Genomic DNA, 26641 nt, shown 5'->3' on the forward strand with positions numbered 1-26641 from the left:
TCTCTGTGGGTGCCCCTGCCCTCTGGAACGAACTACCCCCCGAGATCCGGATTATTCCGGATCTCCTTACTTTCCGCCGCGCCCTCAAGACATGGCTCTTCCAACAAGCGGGCCTGGCCTAGGGAGGATTTTTAAATTGGGTTTTTTAGAAATTTTAATTAGCACAACACTAAAACATTGGTTTTAATTTGGTTTTATTTGGTGGGGTGTGTGGGTCTCTCTTTGTTTTTAATAATGTTGTGAGCCACCCTGAGTCCTTCGGGAGAAGGGCGGGATACAAATTGGAATAATAATAATAATAATAATAATAATAATAATAATAATAATAATAATAATAATAATTAATAATAATAATAATAATAATAATAATAATAATAATAATAATAATAATAATAATAATAATAATAATAATTATTATTATTATTATTATTATTATTATTATTATTATTATTATTATTATTATTTACTACTACTACTACTACTACTACTACTACTACTACAATTTTGGGCCAGTTGGTGAGATGGGATTAAAGTTCAAACAGGAGCAATTTTAAATGCTGTCTCCCATTTTGTTTTAATTTGTACGTAAAACAAGACCTTAAAACAAGAGATAAATGGTTTTCATGCTAAGGTATTTTCCAATTCTCTAAGTCACTAGCCCAGAAAATGTTTGTTTTGCTTTGCTCTTGACTTACGTCAAAATTATAAGAAAATATATCAATAAATGTCTGATCTTTGTCCAAAAAAAGCAAATATACTATCAACACAAGCAAATGTTAAGGCCACGGCTATCAGGGTAGACTGCAGTATTACTGAGAAATTAATTTTTGATAGAAAAATCTGCCATTTCCCTGAATCCCGAGCTGTGGTAAAACAAAGATGAAACCTTCCTCTCTGCAAATTAGTCTTCTGAATTGTGAATAAGGCATTAATTCACTTATTTTTAGAAACACACAGTTTTTATGTGTGAAGCAGTCTTGTTGACACCTCTCAGAGAAAATAAATCACCAACATTCACGGTACTGGGTTTTTGCCAAGTACCAAATATAGGAGAGAAATTCCTACTTTTAAAAATTCATCTTAACGATACAGCCATAATGAGCTACAGTGGTCTTTTTATCAATCCCGTGTATATCTCACAGCCACATCTTGTATTTCCTGCAGAAAAGCTGGAAGAGTTTATTGTGCAGGACAGCTCCAGATACTTTCTGTTTTACCCCATCCTACTTTTTTTTAAATCTTCGTCAGCTTTTTGCCAGCCTGGAACATTTCAGCAACTGCCATTTTGCACAGCCAGCCCAGCAAAGAAACAGGCAGTGCAACTCTGTACAGGTCTACTCAAAAGTAAGTCCACTCATTCTATAAGATTTATTTCCAGGTAAAAGCATTGAGAATTGTAGCTTAAGTTAAAGAAAAAGAACATCATTATCTGTTCACAAATCGCCGAGGCAAATTATTATTTAGTTCTAGTATCTGCAGTATAAAGAATATTACTCGATTCCTCTTACAGCAGCCTTGCCCAGGTTGGCGCCTGCTAAATGCACAGCCGTATAATTTATGTAAAATTCCTATTGCTCATGGGGTCTGACTATTATGGGATCTGCACTCCAAGTCGTCCGTTAGGGAAAGTAATCCTTGCAACCATACAGGGCGGCTGCAAGGATTACGAGATAACCACGTCAGACGTTTGCCAGTGGTGTGCGAGCGTGTTTTCCCTTCGTTTTCCGCTTTACTGCTGCGAAAGATTCAGAGCTCTGCTTTGGGAAAGATTACTTTGCTGCCTCTTGTAGCCCTTCAATAGATGAAGTGCTTTTAACAAGGAAAAACTCTCGCCCGCTTTGACTGTTCCTTATCGAAACGGCCTTTAAACCTCGACCCGCAATCGTTTAAATCGCCTTCCCCCCTCGTCCCGTGTCGTAATTTACTCCAAATATTAAGAGCCCGAAGTTCTTCGCTCGCTTCCGGCCGCATAAATGAAGAGTAAGCGCCTCTTTTTTTAAAAAAAACAAAACGATAAACAATACGCTTTTAAGGCAGTTAGCTTTGAGCCTCAAATCCTACCAAAGTTTAGTTGTAGAGAGAGGCGCGCTCCTCGGACTCCCTTCACTTTGAAGGAGATCGAAACAACTTTTGAGCAGATTCAGTTTGGCTCAAGCTTTGCGAAAATGTTACTGCATTTCCAAACTCAGCCCAGGTAGATACTTAAAACACCCAACTAGAGTCCTCCGCGGCAACCTCAGCCCCACGCTCCGGATGCCAGTCCAAATGCCAACGCGGGGCTTCGGCGTCGCTTGGAGCGATTCTTACCAATGTGCCTCACGAGAGCGGCAAAAGGCACGAGAGCGGCTTTGCCCGTGGACTCCTCCTATGCTAACCTTTCCTATCTCTACGGTTCCTCTCCCAGACTTCGGAACAGCCATGAGCGCCGAGACTCGCAACCGCCAGCAGACTCTGGCTTTACGGAAGCAGTTCATTGGGTAGGTGCGGCGGCGGCGGCGGATGAAAAGTCTGCCGGGGGGGGGGGACGGAGGACGCTGCCCTTCCTGTGTCGTAAAGTGCGAGGCGCCCACCTACTCATTTCGCAGTGAAGGGGGAGCCGCTGCAATATGCCTGCGCTGCGCTTCCGCTGCTGGCGTTTGGCGCGACGCTTTGGTCTTCGAGGGCGCCTGGCTGCTGCAGCTCGTCCCGCAGTGCGGATCTAAAGGGGGCAGCTGCGTAGATCCGCTTTATAAGCCCCCGAGATGTTCACCCATAGGGTCAACCTGATGATCCCGCGCTGCCGACATTTATTTCTATCTCCGTCTCGAGGATTTCCCTGAAAGTCGAGTCAGCAACAGAGAATGGTCTAGCTCAGGGGTAGGCAACCTTGGCTCTTTTATGACTCGTGGACTTCAACTCCCAGAATTCCTGAGCCAGCATAGCTGGCTCAGGAATTCTGGGAGTTGAAGTCCACGAGTCATAAAAGAGCCAAGGTTGCCTACCCCTGGTCTAGCTAGTACGTCTAGGCGACGTGATTCTTCCCCGGAGAACGAGCAGATAATTGAGTGTGGATCTAATTTGAAAACCCAGTGGCTGGTGTGTTTAGATATAGGAGGGTAAACACAAGTAAACTTTATAAGGAAAGGCGTTTTGTCCTTCTATGTGATCTACTGCTATATACAAGGACAGTTCAAGGTACATCTCTGTAAATCTCTTGCTCTTGGTGACACCAACAAGTATTGTAAGGCATAATGACTGTAATTCGGAAGCTGGGATATTTGCATTAGGAGCATGCACACTAAAAGCCAATCTGCGATGCTGGCCTTTGGTTGAAAGTTACACAACTCCTCTCATTGCTAGTGGCACAGTGAAGCATGGTCATGCGGTAGGAGTTTGAAAACAACTAAGAATAGGCATCTCCAAAACATGGCCCACAGGCTGCATGTGGCCCTGGACCACTAGTAAGGCAGTCCCACAATGTATTTGATTTATATACATTAACTATCTTATATGTTTTATATGCAGTGAAAGACCATTCCTATTCGCTCAAAATGGCCTAGGCAAGCCAAAAGGTTGGATACCCAACCTATAGACAATAGGGAATCCCACTTCTACCCATCTTGTACTCATTGCTTCCATCAAGCATCTTCACTTGAATTTCCTGGGAAGTCTATTGTGAAACCTTGTCTCAGTATCCAATACACCTGTAACTGGCTGCAAACCTCAGAAATATGTAAGTCTGTTAATAGCATTCATCAAGAGGCAGCTTATTTCCATACCTAGGCCACATCAGTAGGTAAGTCCATCAATGCCAGTAGTCCTAAAAACAAATGTTGCCTTGCCTCAAGTAACAATTGCTTGGGAACTCTGCAGGGGAGGGGTATGCCGCTAATGCATTGGGAGTACCCCAGAGGCATTTAGTTAGTCACTGTGAGAAACAAAATGCTTCGAGAAAGGGTTTGCCCTGATCCAGCAGAACTATACTATACTTATGTTGTTAGAAGTAGTATTTTCAGTACAGAGTCTTCAACTTATAACCACAACTGAACCCAAAGGTTTTTGTTGCTAAGGGAGACATTAGTTGAGTTTTGCCCCTTTTTAGGACAGTTTACGATAGTTGTTGCCCCATTCTTGCCACAGTTGTTAAGCAAATCACTACAGTTAAGTTAGTAACATGATTGTTCAGTGAATCTGGCTTCCCCACTGGCTTTGTTTCTGAGGGTCACAAAAGGTGAATATGTGGCCCTGGAACACTGTACTCATTATGAGTCAGTTGCCAAGTGTCTGAATTTTGATCACGTGACCATGGGGAGGCTGCAATGATCGTGTGAAAAATGGTCACTTTTCAATGTTGCCATAATTTCAAATAATCACTAAGCAAACTGTTTTAAGTCAATGACTACCTGTATTACTCACTGTCACATCTCCTGCAAATATACATTAAATGTCACCTCAACAAGTTCCTGACTTTGCGCTTCTGTTAAAATGTCCACAGATCAATTATATATATAAAGGATTGTATTCAGAAATATAATTGTGCTAAAAATTCTTAACAGAAAGCAACTTTTAGCTGCTCAAATTACTTGCAACCAGGCATGTCTGACTAAACTCAGTTCAAAAACATTTTCCTTAGAATTTGATTAAAGAGGATATATTATTGTATCATTGTAGCTAATTAAACAGTTTTGTTTGTGATTTATTACCTCAAATATACAATATATTGGTGGTAGAATTTTTAATCTGTTCCAATTAAGTTTATTTTTTTTATCTTTCTTTAAAGGTCATCCTGCAAGCTTTTTTTTCCAGAAGATCCAGTGAAGATTATCCGGGCAAAGGGACAATATATGTATGATGAAAATGGAAACCAGTACCTTGACTGTATCAATAATGTTGCTCATGGCAAGTGTGAAATTATGTTCTCTTTAGTAAACTCTCTTAGGTCTAAACTTTGTAGTCAGGTAAATTTAACTCCAGTCCTTTCTAAATTGTCAAAATGTTTGTTTCCTTTTCCATGATTTAATTTGTCCATATCACCCAGCAGCAGTAGTAGATTTATGTGGCCTGTGTTTGCTCTCATAGACAGTATCTGCACCCATTCATTCACTTCATTCAAACCCTGCAGGATGAAAATAAAATATGCTAACAATGATTCAGGACAGAATTATTTAGAAAAATAAAGGCTATAGTTGATATTTAAAATTTTGGGTGACCGAGACAAAATGGTAGACAGGAGGCCATTCTACTTTTCTGTGAAAGTGCACCCCTAGCAAGTATATCCAATAACTCAGGGGTGTCAAACTGCTGGCCCCCAGGCTGGATGTGTCATGCCGAAACCGAGCCCACCCTATTACCGGCAATGGAAAAAAGTCACGATACATCGCGACACGTCACGTGACGTTGCAAGTTTGGCACCCCTGCGATAACTGAAGTGATATCATTAAATTCTGCCTTTGATTTTCCAAGATTAGGCTGGAAATCTAACAAGTGAGGAATTATATACAGTCTTTAAATAATTCATGAATGGTCACTGAAATTGCTATATTCCCATCCTTATTTTTCAGTGGGGCACTGCCATCCTGAAGTGGTCAGAGCAGCTCATCAGCAGAATCTACTGCTAAATACAAACTCTCGGTATCTGCATGACAATTTGGTGGATTATGCACAGAGACTTTCTAAAACATTGCCGGAGAAGTTGTGTACCTTCTATTTTTTGAATTCGGGGTAGGTTAAAAACAGGCATCTTTATACCTTATTTGCAGAACAAGTGAACTGAAATTTGTTATCACCTCACGGAATTGTTTGTCAGGATAATCACGTCTTTGTTTCTTTGATATTTATATTATTTCAGTATTTGTTCCTTTAACCAGAATGAATGAAAATGTCTTTTCCATTTTTGCAAAAAAAAAATGACATTCATATTTTCCCATATTTTCTATAATCAAAAGGCTTTTAATCATACATTAGCAACCATAATGAAACACTGCATATAAATAACTGCAGAATTCTCTTTTATAATTGTTTATTGTATCTGTATTTTTTCTTTTATCCATTCAACTAAAGTTTATTAAAAATTACATACATCTAATACTGCTCATATTTTCATACCAGTATGCCCTCATTTCATACATATGAAACCATTCAGGTTTATAGATGACTGAATATGAACAATGAGAAAATTCAGAATTTTCCATTACAGATCAGAAGCTAATGATCTTGCTCTTAGACTGGCACGGCAATATACAAAACATAAAGACGTTATTGTTATTGACCAGTAAGTATATACAATGTTTTAAATAGCATTCTATTACTATGTCCAATTCAGCTAGCAGCATCTAATCAACCTTAACTGAACTTGGAAAAACCTAAACAGGATCATGCCCAGAACTTGGACAGGAAAATGCTGCCAGGGAATCTGAGGGATATAGGTTAGATTAGGAAGTCTTTAAAGAAGTATGACAAAGGGGTATTAATCACTTCCATGCTGTTCTCTTAAAAAACTGTAAGAACATGCTTTTATAATTATCAGGTTTAGTTTGGCTCAAGAGTATTTTCTTTCAATAATAACTGGAGTCACAAACTCTGTGTTTCTGAAGTGAACTTTTAAATATTATTTAACCTATATTTCATAGTAAGAAGTATTTACCATTCTATCAGTATCAGAATGGTAAAGTTTTTTAACGTTCATGTTTTTTAACTTGAATCCTGCTATTCTTCCAAGAAGCCAAGATCAAACAAACTGAATTCCTAATCTAGGTACATTCATTTAATTTCAAAGCTAAGTGTACGTGATCCTAAAGACCATATTTTGAATTACAAGTTGCATTTAATATACATATGTATAATCAGAGTAGAATTCTGAAAATGTATCTTTATGGGAACTGTTTGCTTTCTAGGACATCAGCTGAAATATGTGAAAGTGTTATAAATTAGAAAGTAGGTTTACAGTTTGGCAGTCTGGATGTGTACAATTTTCTGGTGCTAATATTAAACCAAGGTAGAATTTATGTATTTCTGTGGATTATTGTGTTTTGTTTTAAGTGCTTATCATGGACATCTGACATCTTTGATTGACATAAGTCCATACAAATTCAGAAATCTAGATGGCCAAAAGGAATGGGTCCATGTGGTAGGCATAAGAGACTATATTAACCCTATCCCTGTTAATTTCCAATTCACCTAAAACCAAGTGGTCTAATCAACTATTAATTTTTAATAGGCTCCTCTTCCTGATACATACAGAGGATTATATAGAGAAAATCATAAGGATCCAGCCACAGCATATGCTGATGAAGTGAAAAAAATAATTGACATAGCACACCAAGAAAGCAGAAAGGTAAATATTGTCTTTAAAGTTTCTGTATTTATCATTTTGTGTTTCTTTTTAACTAACATGAATTTAGTCAGTTATCCAGTGTGCCATTACAATAGAGTCTTCTGTCTATCAATTAACAAGTCAGGAAATTTTGGAAAAAAAATCATTCATTATAATTTCTTACATTTTGCTCCAGACAACTCTCCAAGCAAAATTGAGTAATGTTCTTTTATCCTAAAGAATCTTAGTGGAATATCATGTTCGAAAAGAAAAAAAAAATACATTGTTGGCTATAATTCATAGCTCTTGGCAAAAAAAAAAAAAGTTCAAATGTACACTGTTGTTTGGGTAATTCCAGTTTCTTACGTATTATAGTAGTTGTTACTCAACTATGGTACCTAAGATATTTGAATTAGAAGCTTTAATATATCCAAAAGGCAGATACATGCACATATGTATACCTCTACTAATTATGTTATATACATTTTTAGTTTGCTGCACTTTTTGTAGAATCCTTGCCTAGTGTTGCTGGACAGATCATTCCACCATCTGGTTATTTCCAAAAGGTTGCAGAGTAAGTATTCATACTTAACTTTTCTTCTGCTTTTTTTCTAAACTGTTTTTAAAGATTTTTTGTTTAGAGGAAACTTCAAGTTTAAGGACTTTAAAAATATTTAACTTCTGCAAGAGCCAGTTTTAATTCCCAAAGATTTCAGTAATTAAAACTGAAATGATTTAACTTAACAAATATTTAATTTTCTTTGGTGGGATTTTGTTTTTGGTTGCTGTTGCTTAATTTTGGAAAAAGTGAATTGTTGGAGATATTTTTGTTTTAACCCTAAATTTAATAAGATCTGTTCCATTTCTGCATAAATATATTTCTTGTTCTTTTAATAGGCATATACACAAAGCAGGAGGTGTATTTATTGCTGATGAAATTCAGGTTGGCTTTGGCAGAGTTGGCAAACATTTTTGGGCATTTCAACTTCAAGGAGAGGATTTTATTCCTGATATTGTTACTATGGGAAAGCCAATTGGGAATGGACATCCTGTGGCTTGTGTAGCAACAACGAAGGAAATTGCAGAGGCATTTTCAGCAACAGGAGTAGAGTATTTTAACACAGTAAGTAGTCACCCACATTTTCATTCTAAAATGCATCTTAGTGTAGCTTGAGTATTACTATGTATTTAGTATATTTCATGTATAAGGTATTTTCCAGATTGCCACTACAATATATAAAATTCTGACTGCCATATGCTTTTGACAAACAATTTTGTGTAGAAAATTTATTTTAACTTTTATTTCTCCCTCCCATTCATAGTTTGGAGGAAATCCTGTGTCCTGTGCAATAGGCCTAGCAGTCCTGGATATTATTGAGAAAGAAGAGCTTCAAACCCACGCTCTTCATGTGGGAAACTTCTTTATGGAACTACTCAATCAACAAAAAGCTAAACATCCTCTAATTGGAGATATCAGGTATCAATTTTAAAACATTTACCAATTATTTAATATAAGCAGCATATACTTGCCACATAGTTCTCAGTTTGTTAGCAGGCTTTTAGCAGTCCCAAATTGCAAAATTTGTTTATTGCAACTTCCAATTAATCAGTGGAACAACTTGCCTTCAGAAATTGTGAATGCTCCAACACTGGAAGTTTTTAAGAGATTGGACAACCATTTGTATGAAACGGTATAGGATTTTCTGCCTAAGCAGGGGATTGGACTAGAAGGCCTCCAAGGTCCCTTCCAACTCTGTTATTCTATATTCTAATTGTAACTTCATGTTTTTGCCTTGTTTTACAGGGGTGTTGGACTATTTATTGGTGTAGATTTAGTACAAGACCGAGAGAAAAGATCACCTGCTAGCAAAGAAGCAGAATTCATCGTAACAAGGTAAAAGTACTTTGTGATGTTTTGCTTATTTGCTTGGACAGTTTAATTAGAAATATCCCTATTCCAGATTTCTAATTAAATTTTCCCAGCCAATAACCAAAGCATCTCAGAATACACACAAAAAATAGTTTAAGAATGAAAAAGTTAGAATATCTTAATGATTTATTGGTAGTGGTAGACAGATGAGTACTTCCCATTTTACTTTTACCTTCTATCTCCCTAAATAATCTGTGAACAGTACCTTCACATTTCACAAGTGAATTACAGATAGAAAACTTAGCAGTTTGCACATCTCTTTTCCGTTATGTATGCAGAATTGTACATGCAATGTACAATAAGTTACTATGATTTCCCTAGATTCTGCTTTTCTCTTTGGATGTATCAATCGGGCAGTTCCAATAGTAGTTTTTAATCTTGAAGAATAAAAAATGGTCACTATGTTTAAGACATGATCTGACCCCAAAAGAGAATTGGATTTGCTTTTAGCAGTTTATAAGGTACCTTTGGAACAGATGGCTTGGTGCATACTAGTTAACACTAGAATGTTCTGTATCTGAAAACCAGAGTTTGCATCCCCCCATTTCCTCCCTAGCCGCCCTAGGTATATTTTCAGACATGAATGTTGAATTTATCAACAGAACAGCTAGTAAGTTTGATTATATGTACTAACTCAGAAGTTTGATTATATATACTAACTCAATACTCAAGGATTGTTACATTGTTTAAATCCTTCTACTACTATGGAAAGAACAAACTCTTTTACAGTTTTCCATGTGTTAAGGACAGCTATAATATACTTTCAAAGAATAAATACTGATCTGAAGTATAAAAGAAAGGGGTGGGAGAGATGAATTATTGGATAGGATGGATTTATTGTTTAGTGTCCTTTTGGTCTTTCGAGACTGGATCTTGAATTAAGGAATTAACACCTCTTTAGGTAAGAAAATAAAGAACATCCTTCCTATATCCAGGGAACCCCCAGTCTAAGAACTGCATTCAATCCGTGATCTCATATTTTGTGACCAATTTTTCAAAAATTGCGTTCAATCATTACAATCAAGATATCAACCATGAAACATGTTAATATGCTTCTCCAACTGAAAACTCCACTCCCTTCACTGAGTACTGAGTTTCCCCGAAAGTAAGACCTACCCCCAAAATAAGCCCTAGATTGATTTTTGGGGGTGGGCCTAATATAAGCCCTATCCCCCCCAAAAAGCTCTAGTTTTGGGGAGGCGCACGCCTAAAAATCAAGCTAGGGCAGGCGGGGGGGTGGAGTTGCCCCATGCACCCCATACCCGCTTATCAGGCCTCCCATGAATCGACACTTGCCATTCGTCGCCAGCCCACTTCTGTGGTGTCCCCTGGACTGCATTTCATAGTCAGAAGCCTTCCAGAAAGGCCTCTGACTGCGAAATGCAGGCCCGAGTTCCATTCTCAGCTGCAGAATGAAGCTGCTCCTTCAGCCCCAGAAGAAGTGGGTCGGCTGGGTGGGGCTGTTGGTGCCGCCACCGCAAGGTGAGTGGAAAAGACCCCCCCCCCAAATAAGATCTGGTGCCTCTTTTGGAGGCCAAAAAAGAGACCTGGTCTTATTTTCGGGGAGAAACGATTATTTGTGTTAGCCAGCTGATGCTTTAAAGGCTTCCCATTTGCACTAGAGACCTGCACCCTCTGCTAGGTAGAATAAGATAAGGTTTTCCTGATGATCTAGGTGGATGAAGTAAGGTGTTTGTAACAATAGACTCTGCCAGTCCCTATTCAGTCCTTCTAGGAAACCTTAGGTGCTTGATGATATTGTGTGTTTCTTGCATCATCTCTGGAAGGCTTGCCAGCCCATCTGGTAGATTCTGACAGTAGTTGGGCATCTTGAGGGAAGGAGAATGTCAACTATTGGGCCCAATCACTTAGTTCCAGCAAGGTTTCCAGGTCGTTTGCTTCGCTGCTGATATGTGTCAGTGTTGATAGGAACACATAGAGTAGGGCTGGAAGTTACAAAGCCTCAATTTCTTCTGTCTTGGAAGCAGGAAATTTGCATTGATCCTTTTTGCTGCTGCTTTTCTTAAGGAAATCAACTCCAGGATATCCCATATTGTGATCTGCTTCATAACCTGATGAATTCATTCTGACCCTTAAATGTTCAACACCATTCTCTCTTAATTCCTTTTGGGAACCGTGAATAAAATGGGGAAAATCCTGACAAGAGTTACTTTGATGGTATCCATTTTATGGTTCTGACGTTTTTGCTAATTCTTGGTGGCTTGGAACATCCTGGAGATGGTAAAAAATTCTCTCTTAAGTCTGCCAGCTTGATTTTGGTGGAATCCTATGCATATCAACTTATTTATTAGAAGGCATCTTTTCTGCTGGACTTTTCTCCTATGATGAGTTTAGAGAGATGTGTCATAGTGGTTGTAAACTGCAGGGCCATCAAGCTATTTTCAGCACTGCTCAATCTTTGCTATAACAATTGGATAAGGATTTCCTCTAAACGTAATCTGGTACTACATTTTTGTACTTGCTTTTTATCAGCACTTGTGTGAGCAACTTTCAAAATAGTTTTCATCTCAGGAAGGGCTTGTATGTGACCTGATCTTGGACAGGTGAGCCACATCTGTGTTTAACTAGCACCAGACCACAACATGCAATTGATCTTGCAGTTCCAGATCCCACTCTCTGGTATCTTGAATTTACTGATTATGCTGAAATAAGAATCTTTCCCCAAGACTATTGAAGGAGCCCACTCTGATGTGTGTCCCTTATTCCTCAGCTAGCTTGCTAGTAGGTTTTTGTGAGGAGGGGGAGCAGCAAACATTTTCTGAGATTTGGTCTACTTTTCTTTCCATCTCTACATATCATTGCCTGTTATTACAGCTGATAAAGAAATAAAATCCACCCTTTTCCTGAGGCAACTGGACTCTTTTTTCCCTCTTTGAAGATGTTTCGCTTCTCATCCAAGAAGCTTCTTCAGCTCTGATTGGATGGCGGGGAATAGAAGGATTTATTCCTTGCAGATAGCTGGTCATTTGCATTTTTTTAGAGTCACTGATGCCACCTGGAAGATTATCTGTGTCACCAGAGTCACCTGAGTAGTGCAAGAAGCTGAAAAAGCTTATTGGATGAAAAGCAAAATGTCTTCAAAGAGAAAAAAAAGTCCAGTTGCCTCGTGAAAAAGCATCTTTGGAACAACCATGATCTGGATGACTGAGAATCTCCACAGAATGAGATCTACCTTGTCTCGAGACAGAACCAAGACTGAAGAGGGTTTCCTCCCACAAAGGGGAAAAAAGCAAATTCTTGACCCTACCGTCATTTAAAGAGTAATTAATCCTTTCAGATTGATTCTGTAATTCTAGTAACAGAGGCCATGACATGTTGAAAACCGTGCTTACCTAATGAGGTAAGGCAACTTTAAAGGGGACTTTATGATTTTTCCATCTCCAGCTTTAAAGTATTTCTGGAACATGTAAGCTTCTTGGTCATGCAGGGTCTCACTGCCATTGTGAGAGTGGCACTCCAGACAAGAAGTCTACAGTTTTAAAGAAAAATGCCAAATCCTGCCAAAAGTGATAACCAAAATCCCCATTGTGCCCCAAAATTGATAAAGCTCATATATCATTGTAAATGTGATTTATATGACCATACTAATCTAAGTAGGTAACTTATACTTCTTCTAAAATCAGCCATTTTTTTCTGGTTCTCTAGATTAAAGGAAGAATTCATTATGCTGAGCACAGATGGGCCAGGCAGAAATGTGCTTAAGTTCAAGCCACCACTGTGTTTCAATACAAAGGATGCAGAGTCAGTAGTTGATAAACTTGATGTGATATTAACAGGTAAGTAGAGGAAAGCTCTTTAAAATTGGTTTATATAACAGATTGCCTATCTGGTATGCTACAGATTGAACTAAACCTTCTTAAATAAAGCATTTAATACATAAGCAATAATGTCAAAAGGTTTTGCAGTCTGAAAGCCTGTTCTAAGAATATCAATGAATTTGCCAGTCCTCTTTCTCAAGCTATTTCTTTCCAGAAAGAGGCAGCTAAACTAAAATTATTGTATTTTGTTCTATGTGTACAGTTTACATATGCAAAATTACATAGAAGCTCTTCTATATTGAACGACTTTCCTACTAAATTCTTTTCACCTTTTGAGAATGCACCAATTAGCACCAATTATTATTTTTCTCCCAGAGTAGACATCACTGTAATGAAAAAACAAGCATGGGTCTAAATGGAAGAAAGTTTTTAACTTTATGATCGTCACCTTTAATCAATCCTATTTTCCATTTTAGATTTTTGGGGGAGGGAGGATATGAGAATAAATATAGTCTGAATCAGCAAGAAGACCACTAGGAATATTTTTGTGCCACTGGAATGAAGGATTTTCATTCCTGATTATATGCAAATACTAATTCTGGCCCATGAAAAATGGGTAGGCAACAATCATATTCTAATTGAATATTCTGCAGAATTGGAGATAAGAAAAACCTAAAGATGATGATTTCCAAGGCTACAAGAGGTAAGCATTCACATACTATTATATACAAAAAGCAGAAGCCATTAATGTCATTATCCTGAATAGATACTATTGTATCAAATCATATTCCAACAATATATAGTCAACAGCAGCATGTCAAACATAAATTATGAAAAATTTAATTTGCTGGCTTTCCCATGTGAATACTGAATTCTTTCATTCATCTTTTACAGGATACAAGCATGGTGCAGAATTTTACCATTTTTCTACACTTAAACTACAATAATAAAATTCTGACTTCTTCAAGCTTTCATAATCCAGTCTATGTAGTTTTGTTGTATTGCTGACGTTTTTAGCAATAGAGCTCCGATTTTTTAGAGCTCTGTTGCTATTATCTCCACTAATGCAACTTTTAATATAGTAGAGAGGAAAACCTATATTTTATCCAGAAAATATAACTTGTCATCCTTGTGCTATACAGGTTACAGGACTATATATATTCTTATTTCTATTTATATTTCACAATTAGCACCTTTGATCCAATAAGTCTATTTTCTTTATAACATTTTATTAACAAATCAGTAGGAATCCATTATTTAGTAAATACCCAAACATTACACTCATGAGAATTGTTTGTTTTTTTTTGTAAGATTTTTTTTAGCATCTCATAGAAATGTTTTATTTACTAAAGAAAATCAGTATGTCACCAACATGGATAACCTATTTTTATTTAGAAAGCATAGCTTTCCCATTACAGTAATTCAGGAATAAAGGGGAATTTTTATTTTAAGAAGCTGACAGATCAAGAAGTATTTATACCAAAAATGTTGTAGATAATACATTTTTTCATTTTCATTCATCATTTTCAGATGAAAAGCAACCCATTTTCTAAGGACATCCTAACAACTATTATCTTCAAAGATATTAACTTTCTGTTTTTCTGTAGCATTAAGATGAAATTCCTTTGCTAAAGATAGTTTTGCTATGTTTCTTTCAGTCATAACAGTATCAGATTGGTACCTCTTATTTTTCCATAAGCAGTTTCTTTCCTCTCTTAGCTACAGCTAAATCTCTGTATTTCACTATGAAATGCATTTTCTATTGTAAAATCCTGTTTATGTTTGCTATGTCAGGCTCTAATGTTTCAAATCCTAAGATCTGTGACTTAAAGCAAATGAAAACGTATTTTTTAAAAATTTGGTAAAATATGCTTAACAGAATTTCAATTCCCCTTTACCCTATACATTAATAACAAATAGGCTTACTTGTCAAAACATGCAAAATATAGTACTAGCATTCAACTATCTACACGTGTACCAGTCATAAAACTGTTCCATTCTTTGGGGCAAACAAAACACATAGGATGAAAACAATATTAAAATACTCAAAAGCGAGTAAGGTTGGAAAGCCCACAGTCACATCTGTTACAGAGAACAAAATTGCTATCTTTTAAGTTTCTTAGCCAGGGAGAAGACAGATAATTGTAATTCTATTGTAATGTGAAAATTTCTTTCAGGAACTGCTGGCTCTCCAATTGACTAGTGACAGTCAGAAACTTTGAACTATATCATAATATCTAAATGAATTAGCAGTTCCAGACGTAACTCAGATGTACGGTTGCCTACTTCTACCACTATAGCTCATAAGTTCTAGAGTGCGGTAGTTAATAGTTTCACCTTCAGAAGAGCTATTTAATTCACCTTCAGTTAGTAGGATTTGACATTCTAGCAAATAAGACTTGATAATTTCCCCATATCATAGTGGACATCTTTGTAAGTAGTTAGGTATATTTTCGGTAACCTTTTAATTTCTTAGAGAACACAATTCAGCATGACTAAACTATATATTTTTAACTGTCAAAAGCAAAACTCATTTTCATTTTCAAGCCTTATTTGTTACTATTCAAGTGCCCTGACAAGCAAACCATGCAGATTACCATATAAAAATGGTCAAAAATTAAATAACTGAAGCCAGTCCATAGCTGTTGTTAAATGATCTTAAACAATGAGTTCTAATTTGGGGTTAATATTTATTATTATACAATTAAAATGTAAGTTCATAACAGATTATTTATCCCATGGATAAGTGACTGTGTTGTCTCTACAGAGACAACTTCCTCTTCCAAACCTAGTTTTAACCATGGCTGTTAAACATGTAATTAAAACTTCCATTAAAACAGAGCTGTCATTTTAATATCTTTAAGCAAGAAATTTTTATTCTAAATAAAAATGCATTATATTCTTCTCTCCATGTCTGAGCTTATACTTAGCTAAGACAAGCTATATTGTTGGAAACTTTAAATGTAGAATTTAATGTACTTATAGTGCATTAAAAATCTTTACCCATATTTGACAGCAGGACTGCTATCAGCTATTATCTACTGAAAATAGAAATATAACTACAAAATAGCTCAGGATAAGCTTGGAAGAAGCTATAGAATAATTTGAAAAAAACTTGGAAACAGTACTGAAAATCCAATGTTTACGCAGCTTTAATATTTGCTTAATAATTTTAGCATGAAATGTTTAATTTCTAAATACTAATAAAACACATAAGAGTACAAAAGCCAGTCAGATTGACAGATTTAAGTATGATCAATGAACCTAGGGAAGTTTCAAATGAGTGTACTACATAAGCATCCAGGAGTTTTGTACATATGTTATTGAGCATGTTTTCAGATTTAAATTGAACTTGCATATACAAAAAAGCAGACTATAGTGTAAGCATGTCTAATATTGTCTTGTGTGTGTAAATACAGCCTTGAACCCCTCAGTATTTTAGGTATTTAATTCTACAAATTTACTCCTAAATTCCTATGACCTTTATTCCTACACAATAATACACTATTCTTAATCCTAAGATTTTCCTGAAATATAATACTTGTTCTGCTTCCTGGTTTTTCCTACCTCAACAATACTTTGAATTTGTGATTAAACAATTAAGTTTTGCTGGTCTTTCATCAATTTTAGGGTTAAAACATGCTCTAAATCCAATTTCTAAGATTTACGCATCCAACCAGCCACCAGCATTTCTAATGAAATTCTAAGGCTTCTTTTCTCTGAGCTACAAAAGGATAGCTGGAATAATGGCACAGGATACTGTATTATGCTTTTTTATTCAAAAGCTAGAATAGCATCAATATCCATGTCATGGTGAATCAGAACACATGTAAAATACCTTACAATACATTAGATTCCAAAAAGGTACCAAAAAGTACAGTAAAATTAACACTTCCATTACAGGAAATGTATGACACAAAACCAATACAAAATAAAAAGGTGGAAAGTGATACTGGTTCCCTAAGATGCATCTCATTCTGTACAACTGGAATAACGTAGTTAACTCCAACGGGCAGTCCCTAGATGCAGAAGCTGCAGCTTTAAGCAGACCCTCAAAATCATTTCAATTTAACCTATCAATAAAATCATTAATCTTCAGCAAGGCTGAAATTTACACACCACACTCTCTAGACAACTATTATCTGTAAATATTAAACAAAAGACATTTCCAGGGAAGTCTTCAGATACACATAACAGGCCATAGAAATGTATTGTAAAGTTAATTTTGGTACATAATTGTAATGTCCATCTACAGCATTAAGTACAAAACATATGCAGTAGTTTTGTGCATTAGAGCATGCCACTGCATACCTGAATACTTTTGATCAATATGGCTTGTAGTTATTCTGATGACCACGTCTTGGAGCCTTCCCATAATTTGAACTGCCTTGACCTATAAATAAGAAACCAAATGCATTAAATTAGTATTTAGTCATACTTGCAGGTATCTATAGCCAGGTCCCCTCCAAAATATACATATACTGAATAATTATAGTCTTGACAGCTACATCCTATATTCAAAAACTCTTTATTCTATAGAAAGGAAAACCACCTGGAAAACCCTGTATTTTAGAATATGTCATACTAGAATACGTACATACCTCTTCTTCCACCTCTTCCTCGGCCGCCCCCAGAACCAAACTGTTGCTGCTGATATATTTCTTTTGGCTGTGCTACCTTGATTTCACACTGAAAAGATCATAATGTAAAACAGATGTTCTTAACATACAATACTACATATACGTATCACAAGTTTTAAATGTTCAAATACCTGGATTACAAAAACACTTCCAAATAATGAAATCTGAGGGAAAATATTCTAGAAAAAACTTCTGCTGCACAGAAGTTAATACTGTACTAGAATTTATGAAATATAAGCTCAGTACCTCTTTCAAAACTGAACTTTAATCTCTCAAGCTGCATAAACCCAGTTTAAATTATTAAATTTCCATATGCTGTCTGCCACCAGGAAACAGGTTAAGCAAAATATGGTTAACTATGGCTAAATATATCACATGAACATAGCCCAGGGGTAGGCAACCTTGGCTCTTGTATGACTCGTGGACTTCAACTCCCAGAATTCCTGAGCCATTCGAGAATTCTGGGAGTTGAAGTCCACAAGTCATAAAAGAGCCAAGGTTGCCTACCCCTGACATAGCCAAAAGTGTACAATAGTCCTCGACTTAACCATTCATTTCGGAACCATTTGAAGTTACAATGGCACTGAAAAAAGTAATGTAGGAATGGTCCTCACACTTATGACAATCACAGTATCCTCAATCATATGATTAAAACTCAGGAACTTGGCAACACCCATGTATTTATGACACCTGCAGCATCTTGGGAGTCATGTGAAGCACAGTCAATGGGAGAAAATGGATTCACTTAATGAACATCTGATTCATTGACCATGGCAAAAAGATCATAAAAACCGGCACAACTCACTTAACAAGCACATTGCTTAGCAATAGAAATTCTAACCCCAATTGTGGTCTTAGTCAAGGATTACCTGAATACACCTATTTTTCATCTGATAATGCTATAAATGCCAAGCACATACGTTTTAAACCATTAGACATTGACTATAATCCAAAGCAGGGCAACATGCGCCTCCCAAATATTGTTAAATTATAACATCCACCATCCCTCATCGTTTTCATGATTATTGGAGTTATTGGCAGTTGAGGTTTGGCAACATCTAAAGTTCTAGCACTCTAGCTCCCCCACTATAAGCTCTGCTCTTAAAATATGCTTCCACATTCTACCACTATTTGTATTTTGCTTTATATCTTTCTGCTTCAAGTAGTCTATATTCTAATCAAGCAACTTCCTACCTTTGGCTAAGTTATCTAATGTTATGTTTTCATGTCTTGTTATTCAAGTGATTTTAAAAAAGTTTAAACAGCTTAATTTCCTTACTATCACAGGATCCAAGCAAATTAATAAATTAATAAAAGTTAATAGAATATACTTATTCTGTCCATTGTTTAAGAAACCTTTATCCTTCTAGCTATATTCTTAATTCAGGGCAACAACCATAGAGAAAGTAACAAAATAAAGATAGTTTCTGTTTTGAAAGCGATTGCATTTTAAAGTGACTTTAAGGGCAACATTGATTATTTCCAATGATATCACATTGGTAAGATAAATATTTTTGCCTTAGTTTGCTGTTTTTGGTTTCTCTTTATGAACAAAAAGGAAAGAAAACTAAAAATCAAGCACCATGTCACAGGTTCTGGATGCTGTAAAAGGAGTGATAAAGGCTGCTATGTTGTTGATTACCTAGCTGACCCAGGCTATTTGATAGACATACAAATAACAGCACACCAGCATTATATTTTTTTTTATATATATATATAAATATTTTTTATATATATATATATATATATATACACACAACTTGTGTGTGTATATATATATATATATATATATACACACACAACTTGTGTGCCTATGCATTCCACCCTTCCTGCCTAAATTATTTCCACGCCACTAATATTCCTTTTGTGGGAATAACAGAATCTATAGCTTCTAGGTCTGAGATGAAATGGCATTTCCATGAAAATGTAAATTAACTAATATACTACTTTCATCTATCAAACTAGCCCTGTTTTTCATTAATTTGTGGAACAAACTATGTCAAATTATATTTAATGGTAGGCTCTACATATTTCTCAAATTATATTTAGCTATTAACTAAAACTTGTTTGGGATAATGTAACGAAAAATATTATGAATCACTTTTCAAAGTGAAGTAGGAAGCATATAAGTTTAATATTGTCTAGAAACAATTAGCCCTCACTTCTGGAAAAAAAAGACATGTACACTGTAATACCATCCACAATTACTGATGTTACTTCAAATCTTTGATTATGCAAAGGAAATTAAAATAATCTGCATGTTGTTTCTAATTCTGTAGTGCAAAAACATAGATCTTGTGGCTAAAAAATTATACAGTAGATATACTATATGCTCATTTAGTCTGTTTCCTATATAGTTTCCATATTCAAAATAAACTTTGTGTAATTCTCTTACTTTTCGCCTTCCAACTATGTGCAAGTTATAGGGAGTGAATAGATTCCAATCCATTGTACAATAAGCAGCATTCCTACCTTACTACCACTGACATTGTGGAATTTTTTCTCTAAGATTTTCTTCACTGGTTCTTCTTCCTTAAATGTGATGAATACAAACCCTCTTCTTTTATTAGTCTTTGGATCCATTGGAAGTTCAATAGCTTCAATCTAAAGAAACATAGTATTTCAAGTTCACTGGAATTATGTACTACATTAACTTGTTCAGTAATTCTGGTCAATCTCTTATTTCTTCAGGGTATAACTGTCTTGTGTTAAAAACTGCAATTTATCAAAGTACTAGGAACTTAGTAGATAAAGCTATATTAATAAATATAACAAATCCAAACTATTATTGCTCTACAATTATGATTTGTATAATTTGCAAATTTCATGTAAGGATGACCATTTGGTGCTCTGAACAATTAAAGCCTATTCAAACTATTTACTATAAATATGCTTAAAATCAGTTACAAGGAAATACACAGAAATCAATACGAAAATAGATATATGGTATGCAGGCTACATGATTTGTCAACCATTTAAGAAACACCATGATGTAACCAATTCTAATTTAACTGAAATACAAGCATATAAATACATATGTATGTATATTGGACACCTGGTGTACTGAGTAACAATCAATCTCTGGGTAACATACCCCATATTTCTACTTACAATTATTGTGGATTAAAACAATTTGCTTTATTATTTTCAGGTTAAAGCTAGCCTATCTACCTAAACTTGCATCAGATTATATACCTCTCCAAACTCTCCAAAATATTCCCTGATTTTGTCTTCTGTTGCTTCTGGGTTAAGTCCACCAACAAATATTTTCTTCACAGGATCCTTTTTCATTGCCATTGCTTTCTTAGGGTCAATCACTCTTCCATCTAATTTGTGTTCTTTTTGCTCCAAAACCTACAAAGCAGTTCAACAAATCAGAATGACAGAACATTTGTAACATTAGAAGTAGTCTAAGTATCTCAGGCTATCACTCACCTTATCAACACTTGCTGCTTCTTTGAAGAGAATGAATCCAAAACCTCTTGATCTGCCTGTATTAGGATCCATTTTTATTGTGCAATCAGTTACTTCACCAAATTTAGTAAAGTAGTCTTTTAAGTCTTTTTTGCTTGTATCCCAACTAAGACCACCAACAAACATTTTCCTGCAACAAGGTAAGTAAGACACACTGAAAAATGATGACCACTATTACCATAGCAATACAAGTAGTCCTTGATTTACAAACACTGGTTTAGTGACAGTTCAAAGTTACTGAAAAAAATAACTTAGTTTTTCACACTTAAGACCATTGCAGCAGGTCACATGATCAAAATTCAAGCATTTGGCAAATAGCATGTGTTTAGGATAGTTGCAGAACCCGTGGTCATATGATCACCATATGTAACCTTCCCAGCTAGCTTCTAATAAGCAAAATCAATGGATGAAGCTAGATTCACTTAATGACATGATTTACTTAACAGCAGTGATTCATTTAACTATAGCAAAAAAGGTTGCAAAATGGGGCAAAACTCAATTGCCTTATTTAGCAATGGAAATTTGGAGATACTTACAATAAAAACTAAACAAACCAAAGTGTTTCACTAGCAGAAATCATAAAAATTAATATTCTACCTCAACAGTTTTGAGCATACAACCTCAGCAAGACCCAAACTTTGTTTAAATACCAGTTTTTTATATTAATAAGCTGGCTTCATTACAATCTTTAGATATACTCACACACACACACACACACACCGCATTTCAATTTGGCTGAGTGGAATTATGTAAAAGGATTTTTTTTGTGAGAGGAAGAGACACAATCTCTTCAAGTCCAGGCTTTCCTTAAGAAAATTTAATCGAACAAGAACAGCACACAAAACAGATAAAATATACTGCTCACAAAAATAAAGGGAACATTTTAACATGGAACTGAAGGGGTTTGCGTTCCCTTTATTTTTTTTGAGCAGTATATAATAAGGTAGCATCACTTCTACGAAGATTATGCTGGAGTTCCCTAATCATCTAAAGAAACTACATACATGCTAACTGATCTGCAATAGCTGGACCTGGGGATGCAGTTAAATTACACTGCCAGCAAATAGTTTCAGAAACATATGTTCCTGTTCATTAAAGTTCTTAAGTAGCTACTTCTGACTTCCACCGAACTAGCAGTTAATATATTTTAGGGAGAAGCGGTCGTTTACCTTTTCAACTTTTAGTACAGATGCAATGGTAGCAAGCTGTCCTCCAATGGCACTAGCATGGCACACAAAGAAGGGGGGGGAAGGCCTAGACTACTGCCATTTCAGGAAACCAGAAGCCTTACCGCCCCTCCTTCCCCCACCACCACATGGCGCCAACAAAAGGCAACTTCAAGAACAAAGGAGGCCAGACTGCTGCAGCCCCGTTTCGGCTTATTGTCTGTTTCAACGGCAAAGACCAGGCCAGAAAAGGAAGGACCTGCGCGCCAATCACCCTCCGCAAAAAACATCAGGCAGGGCAAGAAAAAGCGTAAGAATCGATTGGAGCCGAGCCAAAACAGCGGGTTCGGGCCTGTCACTCCGAGCAGGTTGTCGCCGTGCATGGCGCCGGAAACCACAGAAAGTGGGCGGGGGCAATATAACGACGCCGCTACCCTTCTTACCCCGCATCCTCCTCGTTCTTGCTTGCGTTGATCTGATCGCCTTCGGCTCCGTTCTGGCTGCCGCCAGCTTCTGCAGAAGCTACCGATTGCCCTGCCTCCTCCTCCTCGCCTTCTCCCTCGCCGTCCCCCTCTCCAGCCTCGGCCACCACCACTGCCGCCGCCACCACCTCTTCCTCTTCCTCCTCCTCTTCAAGCTGCTGCTCCGGCTGCAACAGCTCCTCGTCGCCGCCACTCACGGATCCCTCGGCCGCCGCCGCCGCGGCCGCTTCATGCCCATTTTGGGTGGCGCCAAACTGGTGCTCCACCTCGGCCATGATTTCCTAGCCCAGAGAGTGCGCCGCTGCCTCGAACCTGCGTAAGCGACAACAACGGAAGTTCTCACCGTCAGCGAGGCCTACAAAAAAAGAGAGAGAGAGAGAGAGAGATGGCGCCTCCAAACGCACGGAAGGAGCGGGCGTCCCACTTGGCCTCGCCACGCGAAGACAAGCGCCTCCCCCCCCCCCCTCGGGTTCCCGAGACTCACGTTTAAACGCCGCTCGGCTCGCGTGCCCAGGAAAAACGAAATCCGGTCCTTCAAGCTTCGTCGCGAGCGTGCTGGTCTCTGCCGATGTCGTCAGCGGCGACAGCGGCTCCTCCCCTCCCGCGCAATTTCTGACAGACAAACAGACACGACGGCGCACAGCTATCCGGGAGGCGAAAGCACGCTCCCGCCTGGCCTCCTTTTATAGGCTTCTCGGGTCGCGCGGCTACTCCGCAACAAACCTCCCGCTTACTGGCCAAGCATGTCGATCACTCATGGAGGAGCTCCGGTCTCGTTGGCTGCGGACACCCTCGCGTACTCTCCTCGGCCACGCCTCCTTTCCAACTGCTGGCTGTGCGGCCTTGCAGCTGCCTACGGGAGCGCGGAAATAGAATTGTGGAGGCCTCGCCGTCAGTAACAGACACATAGCTCCCAAGTTGTTCCCGAGTTCACTTTTCTAATGGGCGAAAGTTCTCCCGGGATGCAAGCATAAGCATTCCAGCTTCCCAGCATCTGGAAGTCGGCGTTGGCACAACGAGAACGGAACCTCGTTTCCCACTGCCCCCACATAAGCGCCGGCTGACCTTATCGTCACGTAGGAGGGCGTGGGAATGATGTCTCGGGCCGCTCCGCTTCCCGCCTTATTTATGTAGGTAACCTCGCACACCTGTGTGGGTTGCCTCTCAACCGTCCAAAAGGAAACGGCCAGGGAGCGGAGGTGCTTCAAGGAGCGCCTGGGACAGATCCCACGTGGCTGCGAAGGATTAATCAAGCCAGCCGAGGCACAGCCCCGGCTTTCGGCAACTTGCGCTTCCTGAGGCGTGTGTCCCGCTGGGCCACAGCCCCTCTGAATAACGGGGGCTACCGTTTGGCGGCAGTGCTGGAGACCGCCTGGCCCGCGGCCTTTCTGAGAGGAAGCGAGGAAAGAGAAACAGATAACAGACCAATTGGGGGTGTTACAAAGGAACAGCTGTCATCTATAGTAGCGCTGCTAGAATTGCGCCCAGTTGCTTCGTGTCATAATGTCCGGGAAATCGTGGAGGAGTGGAGAATTTTTTGCTCCCAATCAGACAATTGGTCTAGTGGTCAAAAGGATAAAGGCTCCTCCATTCCTTTGCTCACTGACTTTACTTCTTAACACCTCTTTTCAAAAAAAAAAAAGAGCAAGCCTAAGGCACAAGGCCACCATTGTAGAGGGGGGGGGGAAATCCTCCCCCATCCCAGAATACATTTTTCCAGATTAAATGCTCAAACTCACATAATCAGCTCTTTCACATTATACAAGGTTTTCTTTATAATACGTTTTTTTTAAAAAAATTGTATGGGGGAAGAGTATCAATTTTACAAGCACCTTGTAAAATGATGCTTTGGGAAGACTGCCACTTTAAAATTAAGAATTCATTCAATAATTATAAAATGTATAGCCATTACATGATTCTGCAGAAGTAAATCCATATAATTGCATCCAATTTATTATTAATTGCTGAAATATAAACTAAGTGAATGACTATCATTCTAGGATTGCACCCAAATCAAAATAATATGACTGATGGAGTTTTGATCCTTACCATTTCCAGTATTTCATCTTGTCATCAAAAGATGTATGTACAGATAACTTAATGCATTTTTATTCTACTCTTTTTAAAATATTTTTTTATCTTTTCCCACTTCACCAATTCTTTATTTTTCATTAAAATATAAAACCTACAATTATAAAAAACTTCTGTTTCAAATTGATTAATCTCATTTATGATAAATCATTGCAAATCAGATATTTAATCTTTAAAGATATCAGATATTTAATCTTTAAAGATATTAAAGATATTAATATAGTTGCTATATCTTTATGTGTGGCATTCTGAGTATGTCAGTATACTCCATGTACCTATTTACAGTGGTACCTCGGTACTCATCGTTAATTGATTCCAGTAGGTGCAAACATTTTTCCCATAAGGAATAATGTAGTAAGACACAAGGCAGCCGATACCGACAAGTTCTAGCTTATGCATCGAGTACGAAACACATGATGAATACTGGGACAAAATTTTCATGTCAAAATGCATTGAGTACCAAATTCGATGAGTTTCAAAATAATTGAGTATCAAAGTTCCACTGTATTTCATTTATGTCATGACTTCATTCAGGAACTGAAAGTAATATACACAACACTCCCTCCTTTTTTTCCTACAACAACCCTGTGATGATCAGACGGAAAGAAAACATCTGGCCCAAAGTTGCTTGGTGGCCTTCCCAAAAAGAGGTAGGACTACATTAACCTGGATCTCCCTGCTACAATTGGTGTGAAATAGGCAACACTATGTTGGCTTACATTGAGATCCCAGCTTATAATGAATAGTGTGGGCATGCTTCAAAGAAAACTGAAGTATATTTGCACTTGTGGTATACCCACCTAAATGTGTCCAAACTGGCTTCATTATTAGCAGGAAATCCTATATGTGGAATGGATATGACTAAGGCTGGTCTACACTATCTTAATAAAAACGTTATTGAATGGAATGGAGTTGAGATATATGTACTTTAAGTATATGGGCTGTGAAGATAGGAGTTTGGGGAAAGTTTGTGCAACACGGTTGTAAGGTTTTCCACTTAGCCTCCCAATTGTCCCAGCGTTACTCAGGAATTTAAAGGAGCCAAAGAAACTCCTGAGCCGAGGTTTCAGCAAGCAAACAACTTTTATTTTGATTGAAACAGAGTTGGGCGACCTTATTCCTCTTCGTGGCTGGTAGAGGAATGAAGGCAACAACTAGGAAAGATGTCTTCCACCTTTTATACCTTTTCAGAACAAAAAGATCAGTCTTTGTATCAGGAATGAAAAGCTACAGAAAAATAATTCCAAGATGATAACTCATACACAGCAATCCAGGCTCCATCTGTAACTCCTTTTCCCCTCCCCTTACCGTGCTCTTTTCATGTAAGCAATTTCCCAATATAAGGCACCTACAAAGCTGCTTGCACATGAGCAAAGTTATATATAAAATGATTACAAAATATCACTACTAATATCAAGCTTAAGCATAATAAAATCATACGCATAATAAAATCCCTTCAATCCTCCCTTTTTAATATAAAAACCGAATAAGCTTAGGGACTCTTGAAGAGGGGAGTGTAGTCAGAAGGTAAAGGTCTTAAAATCATTGCTTTACCTCAGGGGTGTCAAACTGCCGGCCCGCGGGCCGGACGCGTCACAAGGAAACCGCGCCCACCCCATTGCCGGCAATGGGGAAAAAGCTCTGATACGTCACGTGACATCGCAAGTTTGACATGTCTGCTTTAGCTGGTTATCGTTATAGATAGGAGTGGCAACAAAAGTTAGTCCGGATATAGTGGATCTAACAATTCTCTGAACAAGCAGGATAAGGCATGGTAAACACAACAAC

At 37.7% G+C, this 26641-nt stretch overlaps 2 protein-coding genes across 4 annotated transcripts; one reads left to right on the top strand and one right to left on the bottom strand.

Moving 5' to 3' along the window:
- Nucleotides 1-1287: 1287 nt before the first annotated feature.
- On the top strand, nt 1288-13977 carry LOC107289007 (5-phosphohydroxy-L-lysine phospho-lyase). Of its 3 annotated transcripts, XM_015817690.1 has the most exons (14): nt 1288-1344; nt 2405-2477; nt 4760-4878; nt 5541-5700; nt 6176-6250; nt 7018-7105; nt 7196-7312; nt 7783-7865; nt 8189-8414; nt 8614-8768; nt 9096-9185; nt 12888-13018; nt 13654-13703; nt 13895-13977. In XM_015817690.1, exons 2-13 carry the CDS (start codon nt 2419-2421, stop codon nt 13674-13676), a joined length of 1326 nt encoding a protein of 441 aa, XP_015673176.1. In that variant the 5' UTR covers nt 1288-1344; nt 2405-2418; the 3' UTR covers nt 13677-13703; nt 13895-13977. The 3 variants fall into 3 exon arrangements, with proteins under 3 accessions (XP_015673176.1, XP_029140297.1, XP_015673174.1); XM_015817688.2 differs by lacking the exon at nt 1288-1344 and having other exon boundaries at nt 2326-2477; XM_029284464.1 differs by lacking the exon at nt 1288-1344 and having other exon boundaries at nt 2325-2477; nt 13654-13977.
- A 2152-nt stretch (nt 13978-16129) lies between these two features.
- On the bottom strand, nt 16130-23261 carry HNRNPAB (heterogeneous nuclear ribonucleoprotein A/B). Its single transcript, XM_015817691.1, has 7 exons — nt 23247-23261; nt 22724-23117; nt 21076-21244; nt 20836-20994; nt 20113-20244; nt 17602-17689; nt 16130-17393 (listed from the first exon to the last, which is right to left on the bottom strand). The coding sequence occupies exons 2-7, from the start codon at nt 23035-23037 to the stop codon at nt 17326-17328; spliced, it is 930 nt and encodes a 309-aa protein (XP_015673177.1). The 5' UTR covers nt 23038-23117; nt 23247-23261; the 3' UTR covers nt 16130-17325.
- Between the last annotated feature and the right edge of the window lie 3380 nt (nt 23262-26641).

This window comes from Protobothrops mucrosquamatus, unplaced genomic scaffold (assembly GCF_001527695.2).
Source record: "Protobothrops mucrosquamatus isolate PMUCROS unplaced genomic scaffold, P.Mucros_1.0 scaffold623, whole genome shotgun sequence".
NCBI lineage: Eukaryota > Metazoa > Chordata > Lepidosauria > Squamata > Viperidae > Protobothrops > Protobothrops mucrosquamatus.